An 18,657-nucleotide genomic window follows, 5' to 3' on the forward strand; every position below is an offset into this window, starting at 1 on the left:
GAACACTCTAGATAAACCACATAACGCTTGCAGATTCTTAATGATAATAACGTGGCCTATACTTAAATGTTGTATATTTGCACACCTTCTCATCTCCGAAATGTAAAGCTATGGAGAAATTCAGAAAGTGCAGGTTCTCCGATAAAGACGGGAAGAACATCACCTGGTGAATTTCTGCCTGTTATTTAGTTCCTTCAAGAAAAGACTGAACTGAACCAAATGCTAATTTTGCACCTTGGCAACATCAGTTTAGGGGGCCTGGAACTTACATCATAGATGGCACCGTAACACATAGAAGGGAGCGCGCTGAGGCAGAGAAATTAAGATCACGCCGCTGCAGCCTGTCTGTCGCGCACGGAGAAGCCAACACGCAAAGCCCTTGCATGCGACTTCTGCACATGACATCCTGTTTCTGCTTAATTTCACTGTCTCTCAGCCTTCTATGCTGCAAAGCTCACTTCACGCACGGAATGAACTAAACCGAATAATAAGATCCCCTACTGGGGTTCTTGTGCATCAATATCCTGCGTGTTTCCTCGCTTCCCTAAATTCCCAGAGCAGTGCCTACAATCCTGCAGCGGTGTGTGTGAACACAAACAGCTCCACGGCTGATCTGTATACTGCGCCACCCGGAGCCCAATAGTGCATGAGCCAAGGCTGCGAAATAGCTGAGACATTCCAGCGCCTCCCGCTGTCCACCATATCCTGCTCTTCATCCCAGTCCTGACTCAAATCGGGTTCTTTTTTTCCCATAAGGAGGGGGGGAGGGGTAAAGCTGCAGGCCCAGGTCTGCCCACGGAAGCCTCGCACCAAATAAAGGCCGGACGCGGAGAAGCCGCGACTCCACAAGCGCTCGAGCAGGTTGCTTGTGGGAGGAGCTGTTCGGCCAGGTCTCGGCGCGGCCCTCGTGCGGTCGGTGCCTGACAGGCGCTCACGAGAAGGGGGCGGAGGCTCGCGCGCGCCTGGGAAAATGTTGCGCAGGTTCTAAAATGGAACGTTGGAGGCGGCGTGATTGAGCGCGCGAGGGGTGTGTGCCTGTGTGTAAGTGAGTAAGTCCAAGCGAGCGTTGCAATAACAGCAGCAAAAAAAGCCCAAGAGTCCGCGGCACGTAGACGGACCCCGCACCGAATCTGGGAACAGCCGCCTCCTCATTTCTCCCTGTATGGAGCTTTCCGCTATCGGAGAGCAGGTGTTTGCGGTGGAGAGCATCAGGAAGAAGCGCATAAGGAAGGTGGGTTCTGCTTGCTACCTCGCTCGCGTCACGTCTTCTCTCCCGGGTTGCAAGCAGAGGTTTGGCCGGGGGGTGGGGGCTATTCTATTCCTGCACCTTCTTTGAGATGTGCACCTGGTGTGTATCCCAAGCAGGGGCAGCTCTATGCTTTGCTATGGTGAAGTATGTAGGGACTGTCTGCCCCATATCCATTCCCCTCTGATGTTGCAAGAAACCTCCCATTATCATGTAGCCCCCCAATCCCATGCCGTGGTACGAGTAGGGGGCGTGGTGGGTCGTGGCATCTTCCTGCCGGCAGGGGGCGGCAGTGGAACCCCTGTCAACTTCAAGCCCTTGCAGGCACGTGCGGGGTTGGCTGTCATGCTCCAAATGTGGTTGGAAAGGCATGGATAGTTACTACTTTACCACGTGGTGGGGATCAAAGTTGGTGTGTGACCAGAATGTTGTATAACCTCTCCAGGCTAGATCCTTGAAATATATTGATGTGGTAGTCTTGTTTGCTTCTTGCTAAGGACAGCCAAGATCACTGAGAAGCTGACTCACCCCATAGGAAAGTAGAAGTGGTGCTCCAAAGGTTACTGCCCCAGCAGGGTGAGCAGAGGGAGTCAAATGTGCCAGTTAAAATTGGGTGGAAATGGAACTTTAAAAGCCCCTCTCCTGGAACTGTTTTCCTGCTTCCCATGTTCCCACTTCTGAAAGCCACAACAGTGCAAGTGGAAAACAAAGATTAGGATTATGTATATTACAAGCTAGGTTTACTTTACATAAATGGAGGCACCAAAAGCATTCTTGCACTTTTATTGGACCCTGGAAGATCTGAGTATTTTTCCAACATCTGATGTTGGCATTTTGCCTACCCTTACTTAGGACATTAATATTCAACATGTAGTTTGAATGTTTCATTTGCTTGTTGGGTTGTGTACAATACTATATCCCCTTGTTAGTGGTCAGTCAACCTTTCCTTTGCAGTGGACATGTAATTTGTCTCCTTGTAAAGGAGCTTGTGCTACAACTTGGACATGGAAGAGCAACACTTAATTTTCATTCTGGTGACTCACGTTTTCCTGCAATGTAAAATTCTATATAGCAGCAGGAGGGGCTGGGGTGGGGGTGAGGATGCAATCTAATATTTACAAATGTCCCAAGATCCTGTGCACCTCATGAGGCAACCTTTCCCTAATTTTAGAAATGTAACTCTGTCTGTCCAGGAAATGAAGAAGACATGACTCTTTAAAAATGTGATAGTGATAATGGTTTAGCTGCAGTGCCATCTTAAGCAGAGTTACACCCTTGACTTCAGTTGACTTACAAGGACATCACCGTTCATTATTGAGTCCAGTCTCCCTTGGTTCTATTTGCACAATCCTCTGCTTCACTTTTGAAGTTGCTATTGCAGAACCAGATTGTAACATTGCTTCTTGATTGTGTTAAACACACATTCCCTAACATTAGCAGTTTGTTGGAAGGCTTCCCTCTGCGTATGGTGAGAAATGAAGCCATTGCTTAAGGGGAGGACCTTCTGATCATGCTGTTGGAGCATCTGACTGCCTGTCTTAAGCTGATGAGGTGGGAGCAGGTTGGCAATTCGTATTCTGGCCCAGTGGAAGTATACATACATTTGCACTTCCCCTGGTAACAATCCACACCTCCCTGGGCAGGTCTGACTGACATGTGGAAGAGCCATTCCTGCAGCCCAGTCACTTGCTCTGAGGCTTCCTAGTCATGCTGTATAGCCAGTTTTTATCAGATTAGCTCATGCTGTAAGTAGAGAGCATACCTTGTATCTTTCTAAAAGGAGTTGTGGATCATGGAAGAAAAGTAAATATTGAGCCAGCTTTTAAGCAGAGATGTTTTCTTAGAATAGTCCAAAGGATTACTCTTATTTCTGACCATTCCATCTTGCAGGGATGTGCATGTAGCTAATTCCCCTTGGAGCATTTGGAGAAGGGTTTGGAAGGTCAATGGTATGTCTGCATGTTGGATGTAGGGTCTCAGTTCTTTGAGGAAAAGGTTTCCCTAAGGGAGTGGATGAATTAGGTGGTTGGCTATGGGGGCATGTGGTCTGCTGACCCAGCTATTTCACCATCTTGCTCTGGGGCTTCATCAGTTTTTTATCTTGTTTCTCTTTCTTCCCTCTCCTTTCTGCAGGGTAAAGTGGAATATCTGGTGAAATGGAAAGGATGGCCTCCCAAGTAAGTGTTGGGGTATATCTGCAAGCACGTTTGTGGTTGATGCTCTCTTCTGTGTTCTGTCTTTTCTGTTGGCCCCAAAGGAACACTGTTCTGTACCTCTTCTATCCCTCCCTGGCCCAAAGACCAAATAACTGTGTTCAGCTTATGGGCTCTGATTTCTTAAGTCTTCTCCTGAAATATTTGTCCTCAAGGTGTTGTAGAAAAGTAATTAGTTGAGAAGCAAGGGGGTTTCTTTCCTTCTGGAACTCCAAGCATTTAAATCTGAGTCTTTAAACAAATAGTTTACTTCTGGACTAATCCCGTTGAACGCAAACTTAGCCTCTCTGAGCCTTTTGGGTAGTGCAAGATACCTATCCAAATACATTGAGTACTCTGCTAGAATAATAGTTTTAAGATTACAGCATCATATCAGTATATATTTAATTGTTGTCTTCTGCTCTCCTTACCCCAGTTCTAGCTGAGACTCAATCTGTTGTTCCCTCTTTCTTTTAAGACCCCAGAGGGGCTTAATTTGCAGCTTCATTGGGGTATCTGATGTTGCTTAGCCACAGGATTGCAATTTTGTGTTTATAGCTACTTAACACCCTCCCTGGAGGTCACTGTGTTTCATTAGGGAGCAATTGTGCCCTGCCTCTTCAGTGTATAACAGGGTGAAAGACTGATATAGCTATGAAGTCATTATTGTATATTCCTGCCTCTGTAAAGAAAGTGTTCCTGCTGACCCAGGCATGCAGCCAGCTGCATTCCTCCATCCACATGCATTGCACTGTGGCTAGCGTGGCATATTTAAATGCAGGAAGGGATTAAAAGGCCAATTACTTTTGAAATCCAGCCCTGGAATTGTAAGCAAGTGGTCTGCAAGGGTGAAACAGTCAATATCAGCCTTCCCATTCACTCTTGGCCCTGGACATGTATGCCAGAAATGTCTTTCTTCTTTGGCAAAAGAAGGGAGGCCTCCTGATTTCTCTCAACTTTTGTGTACATGATTAGTAACTGTGGTATTGTCCAGCTCATCAGCTAAGCATTTCCTATGAGATGGTTTTCAGTTAAATTCTTGTTTGATTGATTCATTTTTATCTCTCTTAGTGGGTGAAGAAACTGTTGTTTCTTAGGCCTGGTATCCTGACTCACATTTTTTTTAAGGAATGCTATACCATTCTAGTTTTAACATACTGGCTAGAAAACATACCTGCCACCCATTTCTCTTTTTTTATCCCTCTCCCGCCCCTCACCCCTTGAGCTTCTAATTAAATCATTCTAAAATTTCAGATAAGTCATCTCACCTTCGTACAATCACAGAGTTGGAAGGGGCTATACAGACCATCTAGTCTAACCCCCTACTCAATGCAGGATCAGCCCAGAGCTTCCTGACTGTTTAAAGACTGCCAGTGAGGGTACATCACAATATAACTGGGAGTGTTCCTGAAGGCTGCTGGTTGTGTTGCTTAAGAATCCTTCTCTCTGGACCCCAGATTGTATTTCAGATAGGGATGCCAGCCCCCAGGCGGGACCTGAGGATCCCCTGGAATTACAGTTCATCTGACTAGAGAAGTCAGCTCCCTTGAAGAAAATGGACGTTTTGGAGAATGGGAAATATGGCACTGTACCCCACTGAGGTCACTGTCCTCTCCAGGCTCCATCCCCAAATCTCCAGGAGTTTCCCAACCTGGATCTAGCAGCCCTAACCCCCCATCCCCTATCAGCAACCAGGGGGAACCTGCCAACCCTCATTTCAAAAACAATTCAACATGTAATGTTCTGTTTGTGTCCTACTGCTACATCTTCTGTCTGTGGCTTCTAAATATTTTTCAGACTCCCGAAAAGGTACAACATAGCTTATCTTTGCTACACTTGGTTCCAGACCCATTTCTTAGTTTGCTCTTCTCAGTCTAGATTTTTCTTGTTTGAGGTGTATTCCCCCCTCCCCACTTGATTTTCTTTTCAGTTATTCTGCTTTCTCTACTTGAGGAAGGAAAGCAAAGGCTGGACAGCTGCTTGGCCTCTGGTTTTCTGTTTCTCTTTCTTTCCTCTCCACCATCCCTTCTGGGTGCCTTTCCAAAAAAATCTGCCTGCAGGCCCCACCCAGCCAAGCTGGGAGCCAGGGATTTGAAGGGTTATGGCTCTGAGTCAGCTGCTAGCTTGTTTACAACTTGAGTTTGAAGTAGGAGAGGGAGGGGGGAAGGAGAGGAGAGACCACGTGACCCGTATTTTCCAGAATGCGTGGTCTGCAGTTCTGCTGCAGTCTGGCCTCTATGTTTGTGTGTAGAGTGTGTGTGTGTGTATCTGCGTGTGGCGAGAGCAGCACTGTTTTTCTATATGCAGTGTTTTCTCACTGCAGTGGAGCAAGAAGCTGAGCTGCAGAGGAATGGGCAACACCCATAGGACACAGGAGTTTTTTTTTTTAAAGAAATGCTATTAGATTCCCTATCCTTGTTCCCTCCCCCCATGTGCTTCCTCCAAATGATTCTGAGCCTCTCTTTCATTCACTGCCTAAAACAGATGCCAAAATCCACTGCAGCAAGAAGGTAGAAAAGAAAACCACCATTTGCTCAATTTGTGTTTTTTTGCTTGGGTAACTTGTGGCTATTGCTACAAGAGGCTGGAATGAAAAGAGGGGTGGGAAGCAGGGCAACAAGAGGGCAGGGCTAAGGGGGGGCATTAGATGAAGCTTCATAAGAATTAATAACAATTAAGCTGTAGCTATTTATACTCTCCCCCTGAGAGCAGGATATGAAAGGCAGCTTCTTTTAAGTAACTGTATTATTTGCACTGCAGTTGTAAGCAGAGCTGCTCCCTTCTCAGTCCCACAGACTTCAGGACTTGGGATTGGTCTGCAGATATCAAGCCTAATATTCACTAAGCCTCAGGGCAAGTAAAAAAAAAAGATTTGCATTCATCCTCAAGGCAAGGCATGGAAAGTAAATCCTTACCATTCCCATTTCCCATTTTGTAGGTGAAACATTAAGGCTTTGAGATAGTAATGTGCCTAAGGCTACCCAGTGAGAGTCCAGTGCTTGTACTTTACCATAGACCAGAAAAATCATTAACCAACACCCTTATAAGTCATGGTTTAGTATTTGTGCTGCATAAGCCATCTTTTTAAAGGATTTTTCAGGATTTAGGATTTTTTTCTACTTTACAGTGGAAAATTAACAATATCTATGCATGTATCCCTTTTCAGAATCCTCCTTCCACAAATGCATATTGTTGCCATTTCCACCTGTAAATATCTAGACTTTTTTCTCCTGATGTATAGTTCTATTTGCTGTGTGTTTACATTTGAGCACATTATGCCCAACTTTCCAAACCTGCTTTCCAGAGTTGGTTATTGCCACTTTTCTTATTCTTTGCTATAAACATTTTAAGTATTTCTTCTTTTTACATGCTTTTTTGTACCCAATGTCTGTATTACTGTACATTAAAAACCTATGTGTATATAAATAGTACCAGAAAAAGGATCTTGCAGAAACTCTTAGTTGTGAAAATCATAGTGCTAGTCTTAGCCTCCTGAATTCAGTGACTGAAGTAACTCTGTACAGGATTGCACCTTTGAAGTGTTTGAACTCACTTTACACACAATTGCGTTATCTCCCTTCATAACTCAGCTTGCTGATCATTCACTCATTTTCTCCTCGGAACATCAGTTATAAGCTGTATTTCTGATAAGACCTTTTGTAGGTCTTCAGATGCAATAACAAACTTTCAGACTCTGTTAACATTCTTCCTAAAACTCTTTGCCATCAATTTCCTAATATGTAGGTACTGAAGATACTTGGAAAGTTGACCTTGTGTTTATCCCTCTCTTAGTTAAATGTCAGAATCCTATTTCCAGTGAATAGATCATAGGTTCACGTTAGATGAGCATTCTGTTCAGAATCTTAGGAGCCAGTCTCTTGATGGGGAATCTGGGCTATGCTTTGTAGAAACATCTCGGAGGGGCCAATCATCCACACTTTACACACTTCATCATAATCACACATGCACCAAAAAAGCTCTCATGATTGGCAGTATGATGGCCAGCAGGAGGTTACAAAATGTAGTCTCTTTCTATTCTTTGTATTGCATTTAAATTGGGACTGTTCACACAATAAAATGAGTATTAGTCAGGCCACTGCACTACGTCAGATCTGCATGTGAGAAACAATAGTGAAAAAACATTCTGTTTTTGTTTTCACACAAAGCAGGTGTGAATCACAGCGGGTGCCAGTTTAGAAGAGATGTAGGCCTAGAATAGAATGGTAAATTTGATGTTGTTCAGGAATGATAAGAATTCTGTCTGTTTCTAACTATGACATTTTTATCCTGTTTTCCCTCCAAGGAGCTTGTGGTGATGTATATTGCTTTCCTCACCCATTTTATCCTTGTCCTGACCCTGGGAGTTAGGTTAGGCTGTGAAATAGTAACTGGCCCAAGGTTACCAAGTGAAGTTAAGGCTCAGTGGGGATTTGAACCTGGGTCTCCCCAGTCTGACGGGTGAGCTGCAGTGCAAAGCTGGTTTTTGTTTGATCCACTCATTGCGTATGTTCATTATTTTGGAAAAAGAACATAATGGCAAAAATTAACAATGCTCAGCTGCAGACTGGGTTATGATCTTCAACTGATGTGGGCGTAGATGCCAGAATTTTGGCAACGCTAGTGGAGGCCCACTTTACTGGAAATTATTTATGATAGATTTCTTTTAATGTTCTCTGTTAGATACAGCACGTGGGAGCCAGAGGATCACATTCTTGACCCTCGCCTGGTGATGGCTTATGAAGAGAAGTAAGAGTGTTTCCTCTTTTTCTCTTTTGGGAAGGTTAAAATATCTTGCATCCATCAAACAGGTCTAGTTGAGCTGTATTGGCACACAAATCTCTCTCCTGCCTCACTAAGGGCTGAATGACTTGTTATGCTAAGTATTCTATAGAGCAGGCTTTCCATTAAATTGAGGCCCTTGCAGTACAGTTTAATTATCTGGGAGCTTAGCCTAGCTTGTTCCCAGGATGTAATGGTGGCTTGCTGACTTGCACATGAAAGGAACAATGGTCCCATTCCCAGCTGCCTAGAAATTTTAAAGCTCCAATGATACGTTACTGGGGAGGCGCAGACATTGCTAACTCGTATCTTCTCAATAATACGTAGTTGGAAAAATGCTTTCAATTATGTCATTTTCTTGGCGTTGTTCTACCTCTGGCTCTATTTCATTGGCTGCCACTTGTGGGACAGTGAGGAAATGTTATTGTGGCAATGTTGTGTCATGCTACTTTCTTCCCAATTATACATTCCTAGAATGTGGGAGGGATGATGTAGATTGGTGGTACTGTGTTATCTCTTAATATTTGATTTCATCCTAAAATCCCAGTATTTTTGCTTGTTCTAATGACAGTGAGCATTCACAGTATACAGTATTGATCCTGTTAAGGACCTCCTGAGCTGTATGTAAATTGTTAGGAGGAGATCCATATAGGAGGTTTTACTACCTGCTCTTGTGTACAAAAGGCCATGTAAATATGCCATGCTGATCTGTAGATACTGTCTGTATTCTCAGGGAAGAACGAGAGCGTGCCTCCGGTTACAGGAAGAGAGGCCCCAAACCGAAGCGCCTTTTGTTGCAGGTAATTACTGTTTGATGTCCTTTCCCTTGCCCCACAGTGTCTCTGATGCCACACATTGGAAAACAGCTTTAAGAACAGCAGTGAATTTATCTCTAGAACCAAATTCTGACTTGGTGGGCTCTTTAAGGCTAGAACTATGAATGCCTTTTCCTGCATTGGCATATGTTAAAACCAGCACTTATTTGCTTGTGTCAGACTGGTTCCTCACTAGCAGTTGCTCCACCCCCATCCCCCACCTCAGACTTCTGCTTTCCCCAATTCCTCATTAGTGCTGCACGGGTGCATTTTGATCCGCTGCTCCCTCCAGATTCCTTTGTGGCGTCCTGCTATTGTTTTTTGGAGATCTAGAAGCTGCGAGGGAAGTTGGAGGGAGCTGTGGATCAAAATGCACCCGCACAGCAACTGTTGGGAATTGAACTGATCGCTTGAGCTGGGGAAAGTAGAAGCCTGGAGGCAGAGCAACTGCTAGTGAGAAATCAGTCTCAGTTCTCCATTAGAGGTTTTCCTTCTGTGCAAATAATCCTTAGACTAATATTTAATCTTAAACAAAATCCCACTGAACTAGTCTTTATAACAGGGTCCAGGCCCTATATCTGGTCAAAGGAAGCTTTCATCCAGCCCTCAGGATGCATTACAGTATGTTGGAAGTACGGGCCTTTGACCAGAGTGTCAAGTAATGGGCTGAAAAATACCTCCAGGGCACCTGAAAAGCTGCTGAGTAGGCCACATCTGGGTTTCCACCCACTTATGAGAACTCAGAGTTGGATGTTGACTTCTCCTGTTTCCAGTGCTGGAAACAGAAATGTAAGTGTTTTATCAGAGCCCTCAGAAGTGGATAGAAATCTGGCTGTGGCCCTAAGGATGAAAAATTTCCTCATCCGGCTTTGGAAGTTGTTGAGATGAGTCACGTTAGGTGTTTATATATGCCCAGGTACTTCTCAGACCTTCTAAGCTTTTTTTTTTCTTCCCTCCCTGTTTGCAGAGGCTGTATAGTATGGACTTGAGGAGTGCACACAAAGGGAAAGAGAAACTCTGCTTTTCTCTGTCACGGAGGTTTGGGGGAGGAGGAAACAACTTGACAGGGACCAAGGGAGGGCAGGCAGAGCTGTCTGAGAAGAGCGGGGGAGGAGGGGTGCTGCCTTTTCCTCTTCGGAAGCAGAACAAGAACCAGAAGTACTTGCGCCTCTCACGGAAGAAATTCAACCGTATGTCAAGCCTGGAGAACCGGAATCGCCGCCGGGAGTTTTTCCTGAAGGAACCAATAGCGCTAGAGGACAGGCAGACCCCCAATGACTGGGATGAGGCCACACAACCTGCCAGCAAAGAGGGTAAGGCTTGGTAGCATAGCCAACTGTGTCCTCTTAACATGTGAAGAGGAAAAAATCATGCCATCTCTAAAGAAATGGGCATGACTCAAGTACCATTTTGAGCCTCTTTCAGATTCCCTAAAGGTTCTTCCTTGGATAAAGACCCATCTGGCCTTGCCCTCCTTGTCCTGTCTGTTGCATTCCCCAGTTTCCAAGGTTTAGTTATTGTCTCTCTTGAAGCTAGAAAGAGGCTGTGCCTAGTAGGCAGCCGTAGCACATATTATGCATATGTTAGTCACTGGATCATTACTGATTCATGTGTGGTGGTGGGCCTTCTAAAGTGGCATCCGTTTTTACAAATCATACAGGTTCAGTACACCCTTGCAGCTTCTTTGACTCTCTTACCTTTGTTTTTTCCCCCTGTCCATCCCTACCCTGGTATTGAGTGTGCTGAATTAAGAGTGGTTGGTCTTTTGTGTCACATGACTGGGAAAAGAAGCCTCAATGTAGGCCTTGTCTTCAGTGTTTTTTCCCTCCTTACTCACACATTGCCTGTCTTCTTCCTCTTCCACAGTGGGCTCAGATACAGCAGAGGGTTCCCTTTCATGGAGCCCAGCCCTGCCCCCAAATGAAGTGACAGTGACGGACATCACAGCAAACTCCATTACCGTGACTTTCAGAGAAGCACAAATGGCAGAGGGCTTTTTCCGAGACCGGAGCATCCCGTTCTGAAACTTTATTTTTATTTTGTGGTTTTCTCTTTTTTTCATGTCTGGGGATTCCTTCCCCCCATGTTCCTAATGAGATTTCTCTCCCCCCCTCCCTTATGGCAGGTGATTTAAGTATATTCTGTAACAAAATCCGAAAATTTTCCTTCACAGATGTTTACAGAGGATTTTGATTTTGACTGTTGATGCCTTGCTGACTTAATTTCCCCCCTGCTCCTCTTTCAAGTACGCAAAAATCACAACAAAAAAGGCAGTGTGGGGGTGCCTGTAATGTGTTTTTCCCCCTTCATTTGTTACTATAGATATATAGAGAAAAAAATATATAGATATATTACTTGTCTGTTACTGCTTTGTGCATTTTGGAAACTGAAGCTCTTTTCACTGGCAAAGATGTTTATTTGCAGTGCTCTATAGAAGAATGTCCACTCCTTATACTGGTAATGGTGAACTGGTAATTGAAATGAGAAGTTACAAGTCCAGAAATAGGAAAGAGGCCAAATATCCTTGTGTTCTTACATGTTTCATAGTATATTTTTCTTTGTCAAACTGCTACCCTGGTCAGTTCCCTTCCCAGAAATACTTGTGGACCCTTTTACTTCAGGCAGGTCATCCTTGTTTGATGCTTCCTCCCCCTATCAGTACTGTACTCAGTGTGGCCTCACTTTCAAAATGTGCTTCTTAGGAAATCATGTCTTCCTGGAAGATTAACAGGAGTTAATCAGTGTTTACCACTACCCCTGCAATGCACAAGCTATTGAATTCGTTCTGGATTGTCATGCTCATACTTGATTTGAGGGAAGCTACCAACAGTGAGGGTTGACAAGGCTGGCTGTTAATCTTTCCTGAGTTCATAGTGTGCTGCATAATCATTTGCCACCCCCAGAAATTCTACATCATACACACAGCATCTGATAACTGGATGTGGAAAGGGTTCTCTGAGCATAAAGTTTGAAAATGGCTTGTGGAGGCTGTCAATATAGTAATGTTTATCGGTATGTGGGATGGTAGAGTAGTCCCAAGGCAGTGTGGACTGTGGACATTGGATGCGCATTAGAAAATTGTATACTTTGTACCTAAAAACCTGTTGGCACACATGGTACCTCAAGAAAAGGAGATACGATTTCTAATAGCCACCTTATGGAGTAATGATGTCTAAATACTGTGCCATTACTGTTAACAGTGAATGAGTGGTAGCTATACATATCTTTTGCCTATTGTCTTTGGTTTCATAAGCCTTGACTAAAGATAAAGTTGCTCAGCAAGTGTAATTTTGTGTGTGTAAATAACTGGAAGATTTTTGTGTTTAGGTGGCTGATGTTTCAACCAGTCATGCGTGAACATATCTTCCTATTGTTATTGTGATGGTGTTAAGGTGTGCATACAACTGAGAAGTTCTTGAATATCACCTTCACCAGGAATCTCTCCTTTTAAAAAAAGCCAGGCTCAGGATGAATAAGAAACAGTGCATGTTCAAGCTTCTGGGAACTTTGCTGTTGGATTTCATCTGGGCAGGGGATATTGTTTTTTCATGAAATTTGTTTCATATATCTTTAAGAGTCATAGCTGTTTTTTATGGGATGAGTCTGGGGAGGTAGGGTTGAGAGACTTTGTGGGGGCAGAAGAACTTTAGCTTTTGGCTGAGAACATAGACATGGACCATGGACTGAAATAGACATTGGCCAATTGGTCCTATCTGGTCAAGTAAGGAGTCTGAACTACTGATAGAAGTGGAATGTGATTATGAGAGACTTCTGAGTTTCTGCTTTGAAGTGACCCTTGAAGAAATATGCTTTAATGGATGATATTCTGCTGGTTGTTATATTTAAGCCATGAATATTCTTAATCTTATACCAAGCGATGGTGTCTTTTCTGTGAAGGTCGCAGAATCTTTGCCAGGGAGAAGCTGCTTTTAGTTCCACAGAGCCTTGTCTTGCGCTTCAATGCCTTGAGACTTGTGCTGGATTTTTTGTGATTTTTAAAAAAGGAATTGTCTCTTCAAGCTGTATAGTTATGTTCCTGTGTATTTGTGCTTCTTTTTAAGTTGATTTAAACAATCAAAAACTCCAGAAAATGTATCATCTTAGGGAAATTGCAGGCAAAATTCTAGGAACAAGGGCTGCAATCCTAACCATATGTTCCTGGTAGTAAATCCTACTGAAATTAATGGGATTTGCTTCTGAGTAAAAATGCTTAGGAATTACGTATGAAGCCAATGGAGCATTTGATGCTGGGACACATCTTTGTCTTTTTCCACTTGTTTTACTGACCTCAGCCTTCTTGCCAACAAAAACTAAACTCCCCACATATATGTTTTTTGAAACTCTATTCTTCTGGAGCTTTCTAAAAGTGGAACTTAACATTCTGTGGAGATTCTAAATCTAATCTGCTAGCAGGTTTGTTTGCTGTAAAATTTGGCTGTAGATCTGGTTAAACAATCCAGTATTTAATACAGCAAGTTTGGAGACAGCATATGATTCTCGAAGAGCAATCATTCTGCTGTGGATTGTCTCCTCCCTGGAGCTCTGAAAGGGAGAACTGCCTTTGCCAAATCAGAAGATGTAAATCCTGATATTTGCACCTCTTTGTGCTAAGGGTGGCTTGATTTCTTGTGGGATGGCTGGGAGAGAAGAGGATTTCTAGGATTCCTTGAAATCTTTTCTGATGGATTCTGATATATCTCCAAGAGGTTGCGGAACAGAATGATGCCCTGGTTATCTAGATTCCTCACCACAAATATTTCATTTCTTGTGCAAGGTTAGCAATGGAAGAAGTTGGCTTAGCTCTGAGCTCCTTTAAGGAAAAAACAAGGATTGTTCTTCAGTGCTGCAGAACACCTTTTTGTGTGTGTACAGAAGGTCCTGACTCCTGGGTTCTGTTTTCTGAAAGCTCCAGTGAAAACACCTTGGGTAGCAGGAGTTTGGGAAGACTTTTCTGTGCATGAGACCTTGGAGAGAAGCTGCCAGTCAAAGTAGATCATGCTCTGCTAGGTGGACTAATGGTCTGACACTGAACAAGGCAGTTTTACATGTTCAAGTCTGCCAGATATAGGAACAAAGATTGGCTTTTCTTTTAAAAAGAGCAGAGAGACATAGCAAAATTTTAAGTCTGAAACACCCCCTTCCCCCAAAAAAAATTTTTTGGATTGTTTCATTAAGTGCTGACACACACACACACCCCAAATGCTAGAGCCGGAAAATCCCCTACGTTTCATTGGTTGGGGTTTTTTTTCCGGTCTGCAAACATCTCCTATAGGGTGTTCTTCTGTAGGCCTTTATGCTTCTGTGGCTTCATTTGCTGTTGGTTGTGGGTGTTGGGTATGTTTATGACAGCAGGACACCTCTGAAATGATTGAAGGGCCTCACTTTCAAAATGTCAGATTCCTGTTCAAGTGAGGCATGTTTTCAGGGGCAGAACATCTGTGAAGGATTGTTGATTCTGAGCCTTGCAGCACCTTAATTCTGGAACAGTTAGGAGTTGACAATGCTGGAAATGCTTCTCTGAATCACAGTAGTTCCTGCTGTTAAAGGCATAGTTACAGGGGCCAACTGAGAAGTTGGCAGTGAATAGGAAGCCAGTTCAGACTGGAGAGTCTGATTCACAGAGACCTCATGCCACAACCAAATAACATAAGGTGTCCCAAGTGCTATAAATCCCTCCCCCCTGTTATAAACGTTCGTTGGGCACAGAAACCTCACTGGGGCTAAGATTTCTAATATACTCTGTTTTAGGAAAGGAATAAACTTGTTTTCCTAGATCATTCTGTCTGGCTCACAGCAGATAACTTGTGAAAGGAAGTATGCTTTGTTTTGTCACCTGATTGCTGATGTAATTCTGTTTCTTCTAAGGGCCATAGCTACATTACAGATGTATGTCTTCCCTGATAAGAGAGGATGACTTGTAAAGCTATCCAAATCTGGAACATATGCATGAACTAATTCTGTTCCCATATTTCTTTTCTGTAAGAAATTTTCTGTATATTTTCATAGTGGAGCAAACCCTGGCAGTTAACAAAGTAGAAACTGCTTTTCTTCGTTTTTAACTTTCAAAATTGCTTCTGGTGACTAAGATCTATCCTTATGTTCTTTTCTGTCCATCGCTACGAGGCTGACACCTACTACCAGTTAGTTAGAACCATACAAGTGTGTATAAGGGTGGGCTTTTAGGAAAAAGAGGAAGCAGTTGGGTAGAAAGAACAGCACGTCACTGTTTGCCTTGCTTGAAACTCAGGCTGTGATGCACACATGGCAGTATGTCCTGCTGATAATGTTAAAAAGTTCCTTCCAGCTGAACACTTACGAATTGGTCTGAGTGTTTTGTTCATTTACTTTTTAAGTTTAAAACATCTTCCTCTTCAGAGCTTCTATGATACAGGTCTGTGTTCCTGCAGTTGTGTGTTGTTGGTAAAATATGTGTTGTATAGAACCTCTTTTTCTCTCCCTTTCAGATTGGTCAGGAATATGATACTGAAATTGGAGTATAGCTACCAGCTTAGTTTCTGGTGTAATGTATAGTTTCAAAGTAGAATGTGGTTAAGAGTTTAATACTGAAGGAGATTCTAGCACTCGTTTTCCCCCTTGATGGAATTAGTTCAATAAAGGTTAGAACTCAACACCAATAACAATGCTATTGTCAAAGTCGTATGAACAGAAGAACTGGCCCTCAACTAAAATCTTGTTCATATGAGCATGTACATACAATTGACTGGTAACCTAGGCTGCAGTAGGTTGTAACACTATCTAGTTAAATGGAGTAGTTACTGCCATTGATAGTGTTGATGTATGTAATCCAGTGGCAGTAGATTGACATGGTAACATGCAGTTACTCTTATGTAGGCTGGGGGATTGCCGAGCATGAAGCACTTTCCAAAGCAATGCAACAATGCCACATTTTTTTTAAAAAAAGGTTTTACTAAGGTGAATAGCACCCACAGCATCCTTATAATTCTAGTATGTAGTCTTCCACCAAGGTTTGAGATCTTCAGTGGCTCGTGAGCACCTATAGAGCAGCCTTTTCTGCTTTCTAGAAGGACCAGCTGCTAATGCACATGTATAGAAAAGCAAAGCTGGTAAACCTCTTTTTAACACAGGCAGGTTCATATTAGGGTTGTCAGTAACCTGGAGAAAACTGTCCTACTCCTTTAATAAAAGCTTAATCTTCCTCCTTGCCAGAAAAAGCTTCACCTGTGCATTTCTGCACATGTTCAGGATGTTTTTTCCTCTAGGTTGATGGCAAAACTAGTTGAGATTTCTTGGGGGTGGGGGCAAAAACTCTCTTGCCTTCTCTCTGTTTCCTGGGGCCCAGCCACCCCTGCTGCCATCACTTGATGTGCACCTGATGGAGCTCTCCTCCCCACCAGTAGGGTCACAACTCTGACACCACCTCATCCTGTCATGTGACTTGGTCACAGGCCTTCCTGTGACATGCTTGCCATTTGATGGATTCCATGCTGCTGCCTGGTGGTTAAAGGTGAGCCCTATGTTTAGAAAGGTTGAAGACCACTGCCATAAAAGACTATTTCCTTGTGCTAAAACTAATTCTCAGTTATAGTTTCTCCCTTCCTTTGGTAAGGTACTTATACCTTTAACAACTGTACAAAGTTTGAGTGCAGTGGTACCTTTAATACAATAAAGTTTTATTCAAGGTATAAACTTTAATTTACATGCACACTTCTTCAGGTACCTGTATCTGAAGAGGTGTGCATGTACACAAAAGCTTTGTTCTGTTTCAAACTAACATGGCTACCCACCTGAATCTTTTAACAACTGTGTGCTGGAAGCTCAACATCTGCAGCTTTTTGCCTCACTATATCTTCTTGATACAGGGAAAAGCAGTGCCTGTTGAACTTTGGAGTGTCACATGGCTTTTAAACTGCCCTGAAAAGGGAATCTTCAATGCTTTATCTTACAGGAGGCTTTGAAGTTGCTGCCCTTTTATTTTTCATCCCCCGTTTTTCATCTACTGAGTTCTTGATTTGCCAGTGTTCTGCATTATTTTTTTTAAATGGGCCTTGTCTTTTCCAGTTAATGTTACCATAGAAGGGTCTTAATTATGAGAAAAACTCATAACCTGGATGTTCCCCCCCCCCATATATTTAATAGTAAACTATTAGAGTTCTAAATATAAATGTTTGACTTATAAATTGAAAAATAAATTAATCTATCTTGAAGAACCTCAAAAGTTTCTAGAAACAGCCTTCTGGTGACCCCAGAAGGAAGTACCAATGTTAGTTGATAGCAATCAGTTTACTAGGGCACTTTAGAAAATCTTAATAACCTGAAAATTACTTCTACAGGGTTAGAGGCAGGTCAGTGCATGGGTGCTAAGCTGGGTTTGCCTTTGAATTTGCTACTAATATTTTCTTAACCTGCAAATACAATTTTTGACTAGTTGACAGCAGATGAAGCAAAGACTTAGTTGGGATTAAAAACAACAACCCTAATTACTGTTGGCAAATATGCAGTTGCTAAGGGAAGACTGTACGGTCAGGAGATGCAAGGGTCAGTGAGAAAGTAATCCTATTTAGTCTTTTTTAAATCGCTGCATTTCTTTATGGCATTCCATATGCAGCAAATTTGTCATGATAGCAGTATAGGAGTTAAAAGGATGGAAAACTCAGTATTTTTGCAAAACCTCTGTTATTATAGTGTGCATGTATATGATTAGTAAATTTGTACAGCATAAAATTAACCTGTTGAACAAACTTTGATCGCGTGGAAGATGCCCTTTGGTCATGGGATAGTATGTCGGAAGAATATTCTTTCTGACCTTAAACTGCTACAGGATTTATTTTTTTCCATTTCTAGTAATCCCCTTGTTAGGACTGCATTGTTTTGGGGAAGTTTGGTGTCATTATGCAGGTAATGTTTCAGATTTTCAGATCTGCAGCTTCCAGGCATAATTAGATTTATAAAATTATGCTGAAGTGATTAGTCCAAACCCAGTATTCTCTAAAATAACTAATGCTTACAAAGAATGAACTTTTTTTAAAATGTTGAGCAGTTCTTTCTATGAACCTTATGTTTACACAGTAACGGTTAGTTTGCCATGGAGCTGGACATCTTTTGGCGTAAAATAGGACTGTGGTGTACATAAAGAGAGGAAATGCATATTATTATTTTAATGAATTTTGAAGGGTAAAACAGCTTATGATTGCACTGTGAGCATATGAATGCTGTGTATATATAGCATTCTCTAGTAACTTGTATCAGAGAGAATTTGGGATTTTGAATGTTTTATATTGTCACTGAACATTGTTTGGAGAAGCACTGGCTTAAAGCTATATATAGAGCAGAAAAACGAATGAGTACTGGGGAAAAAATGTCATGCTAGGGACAGTGGAATATTTCTGTTGTACAGTATGCAGCCCTGTCCTATGTGTGTTTACTCAGAAATAAGTCCCACTATGTTCAGTGGGGTTTACGACTAGGTAAGGATCCATAGGATTGCAGCCTCAAAAGTGCAGTGTGTGGAGCAGTGTAGGTTGGAAGAATTTCCTGCATATGCTCTGCAGTCTGTTACACTCCAAGGACATGTTATCTCAATGTGAATCTTTTGATCATAGGAAAGAGAGTCTCTCTTTTCTTCAGCTCCACTCTTTTATGAAGA

The 18,657-nt window shown here is 42.6% G+C and overlaps 1 protein-coding gene across 3 annotated transcripts; it reads left to right on the top strand.

Moving 5' to 3' along the window:
* Positions 1 to 833: 833 nt before the first annotated feature.
* CBX7 (chromobox 7) lies at positions 834 to 11,397 on the top strand. Of its 3 annotated transcripts, none has more exons than XM_060245438.1 (6): positions 834 to 1,231; positions 3,380 to 3,423; positions 8,119 to 8,184; positions 8,951 to 9,017; positions 10,177 to 10,345; positions 10,899 to 11,397. In XM_060245438.1, the coding sequence occupies exons 1-6, from the start codon at positions 1,163 to 1,165 to the stop codon at positions 11,054 to 11,056; spliced, it is 573 nt and encodes a 190-aa protein (XP_060101421.1). In that variant the 5' UTR covers positions 834 to 1,162; the 3' UTR covers positions 11,057 to 11,397. The 3 variants fall into 3 exon arrangements, with proteins under 3 accessions (XP_060101421.1, XP_060101420.1, XP_060101417.1); XM_060245434.1 differs by having other exon boundaries at positions 836 to 1,231; positions 10,000 to 10,345; XM_060245437.1 differs by lacking the exon at positions 8,119 to 8,184 and having other exon boundaries at positions 10,000 to 10,345.
* The last annotated feature ends 7,260 nt before the right edge of the window (positions 11,398 to 18,657 follow it).

The sequence above is a fragment of the Heteronotia binoei genome, chromosome 8 (genome assembly GCF_032191835.1).
Source record: "Heteronotia binoei isolate CCM8104 ecotype False Entrance Well chromosome 8, APGP_CSIRO_Hbin_v1, whole genome shotgun sequence".
Lineage (NCBI taxonomy): Eukaryota > Metazoa > Chordata > Lepidosauria > Squamata > Gekkonidae > Heteronotia > Heteronotia binoei.

What these genes read in the sequence shown, in the direction of transcription:
- CBX7 (XM_060245434.1), top strand. Translation starts at nt 1,163, where the DNA reads ATGGAGCTTTCCGCTATCGGAGAGCAGGTGTTTGCGGTGGAGAGCATC. An exon ending in GTGATGGCTTATGAAGAGAA is followed by an intron (nt 8,185 to 8,950) that starts GTAAGAGTGTTT and finishes CTGTATTCTCAG; the next exon opens with GGAAGAACGAGAGCGTGCCT. An exon ending in CGAAGCGCCTTTTGTTGCAG is followed by an intron (nt 9,018 to 9,999) that starts GTAATTACTGTT and finishes CCCTGTTTGCAG; the next exon opens with AGGCTGTATAGTATGGACTT.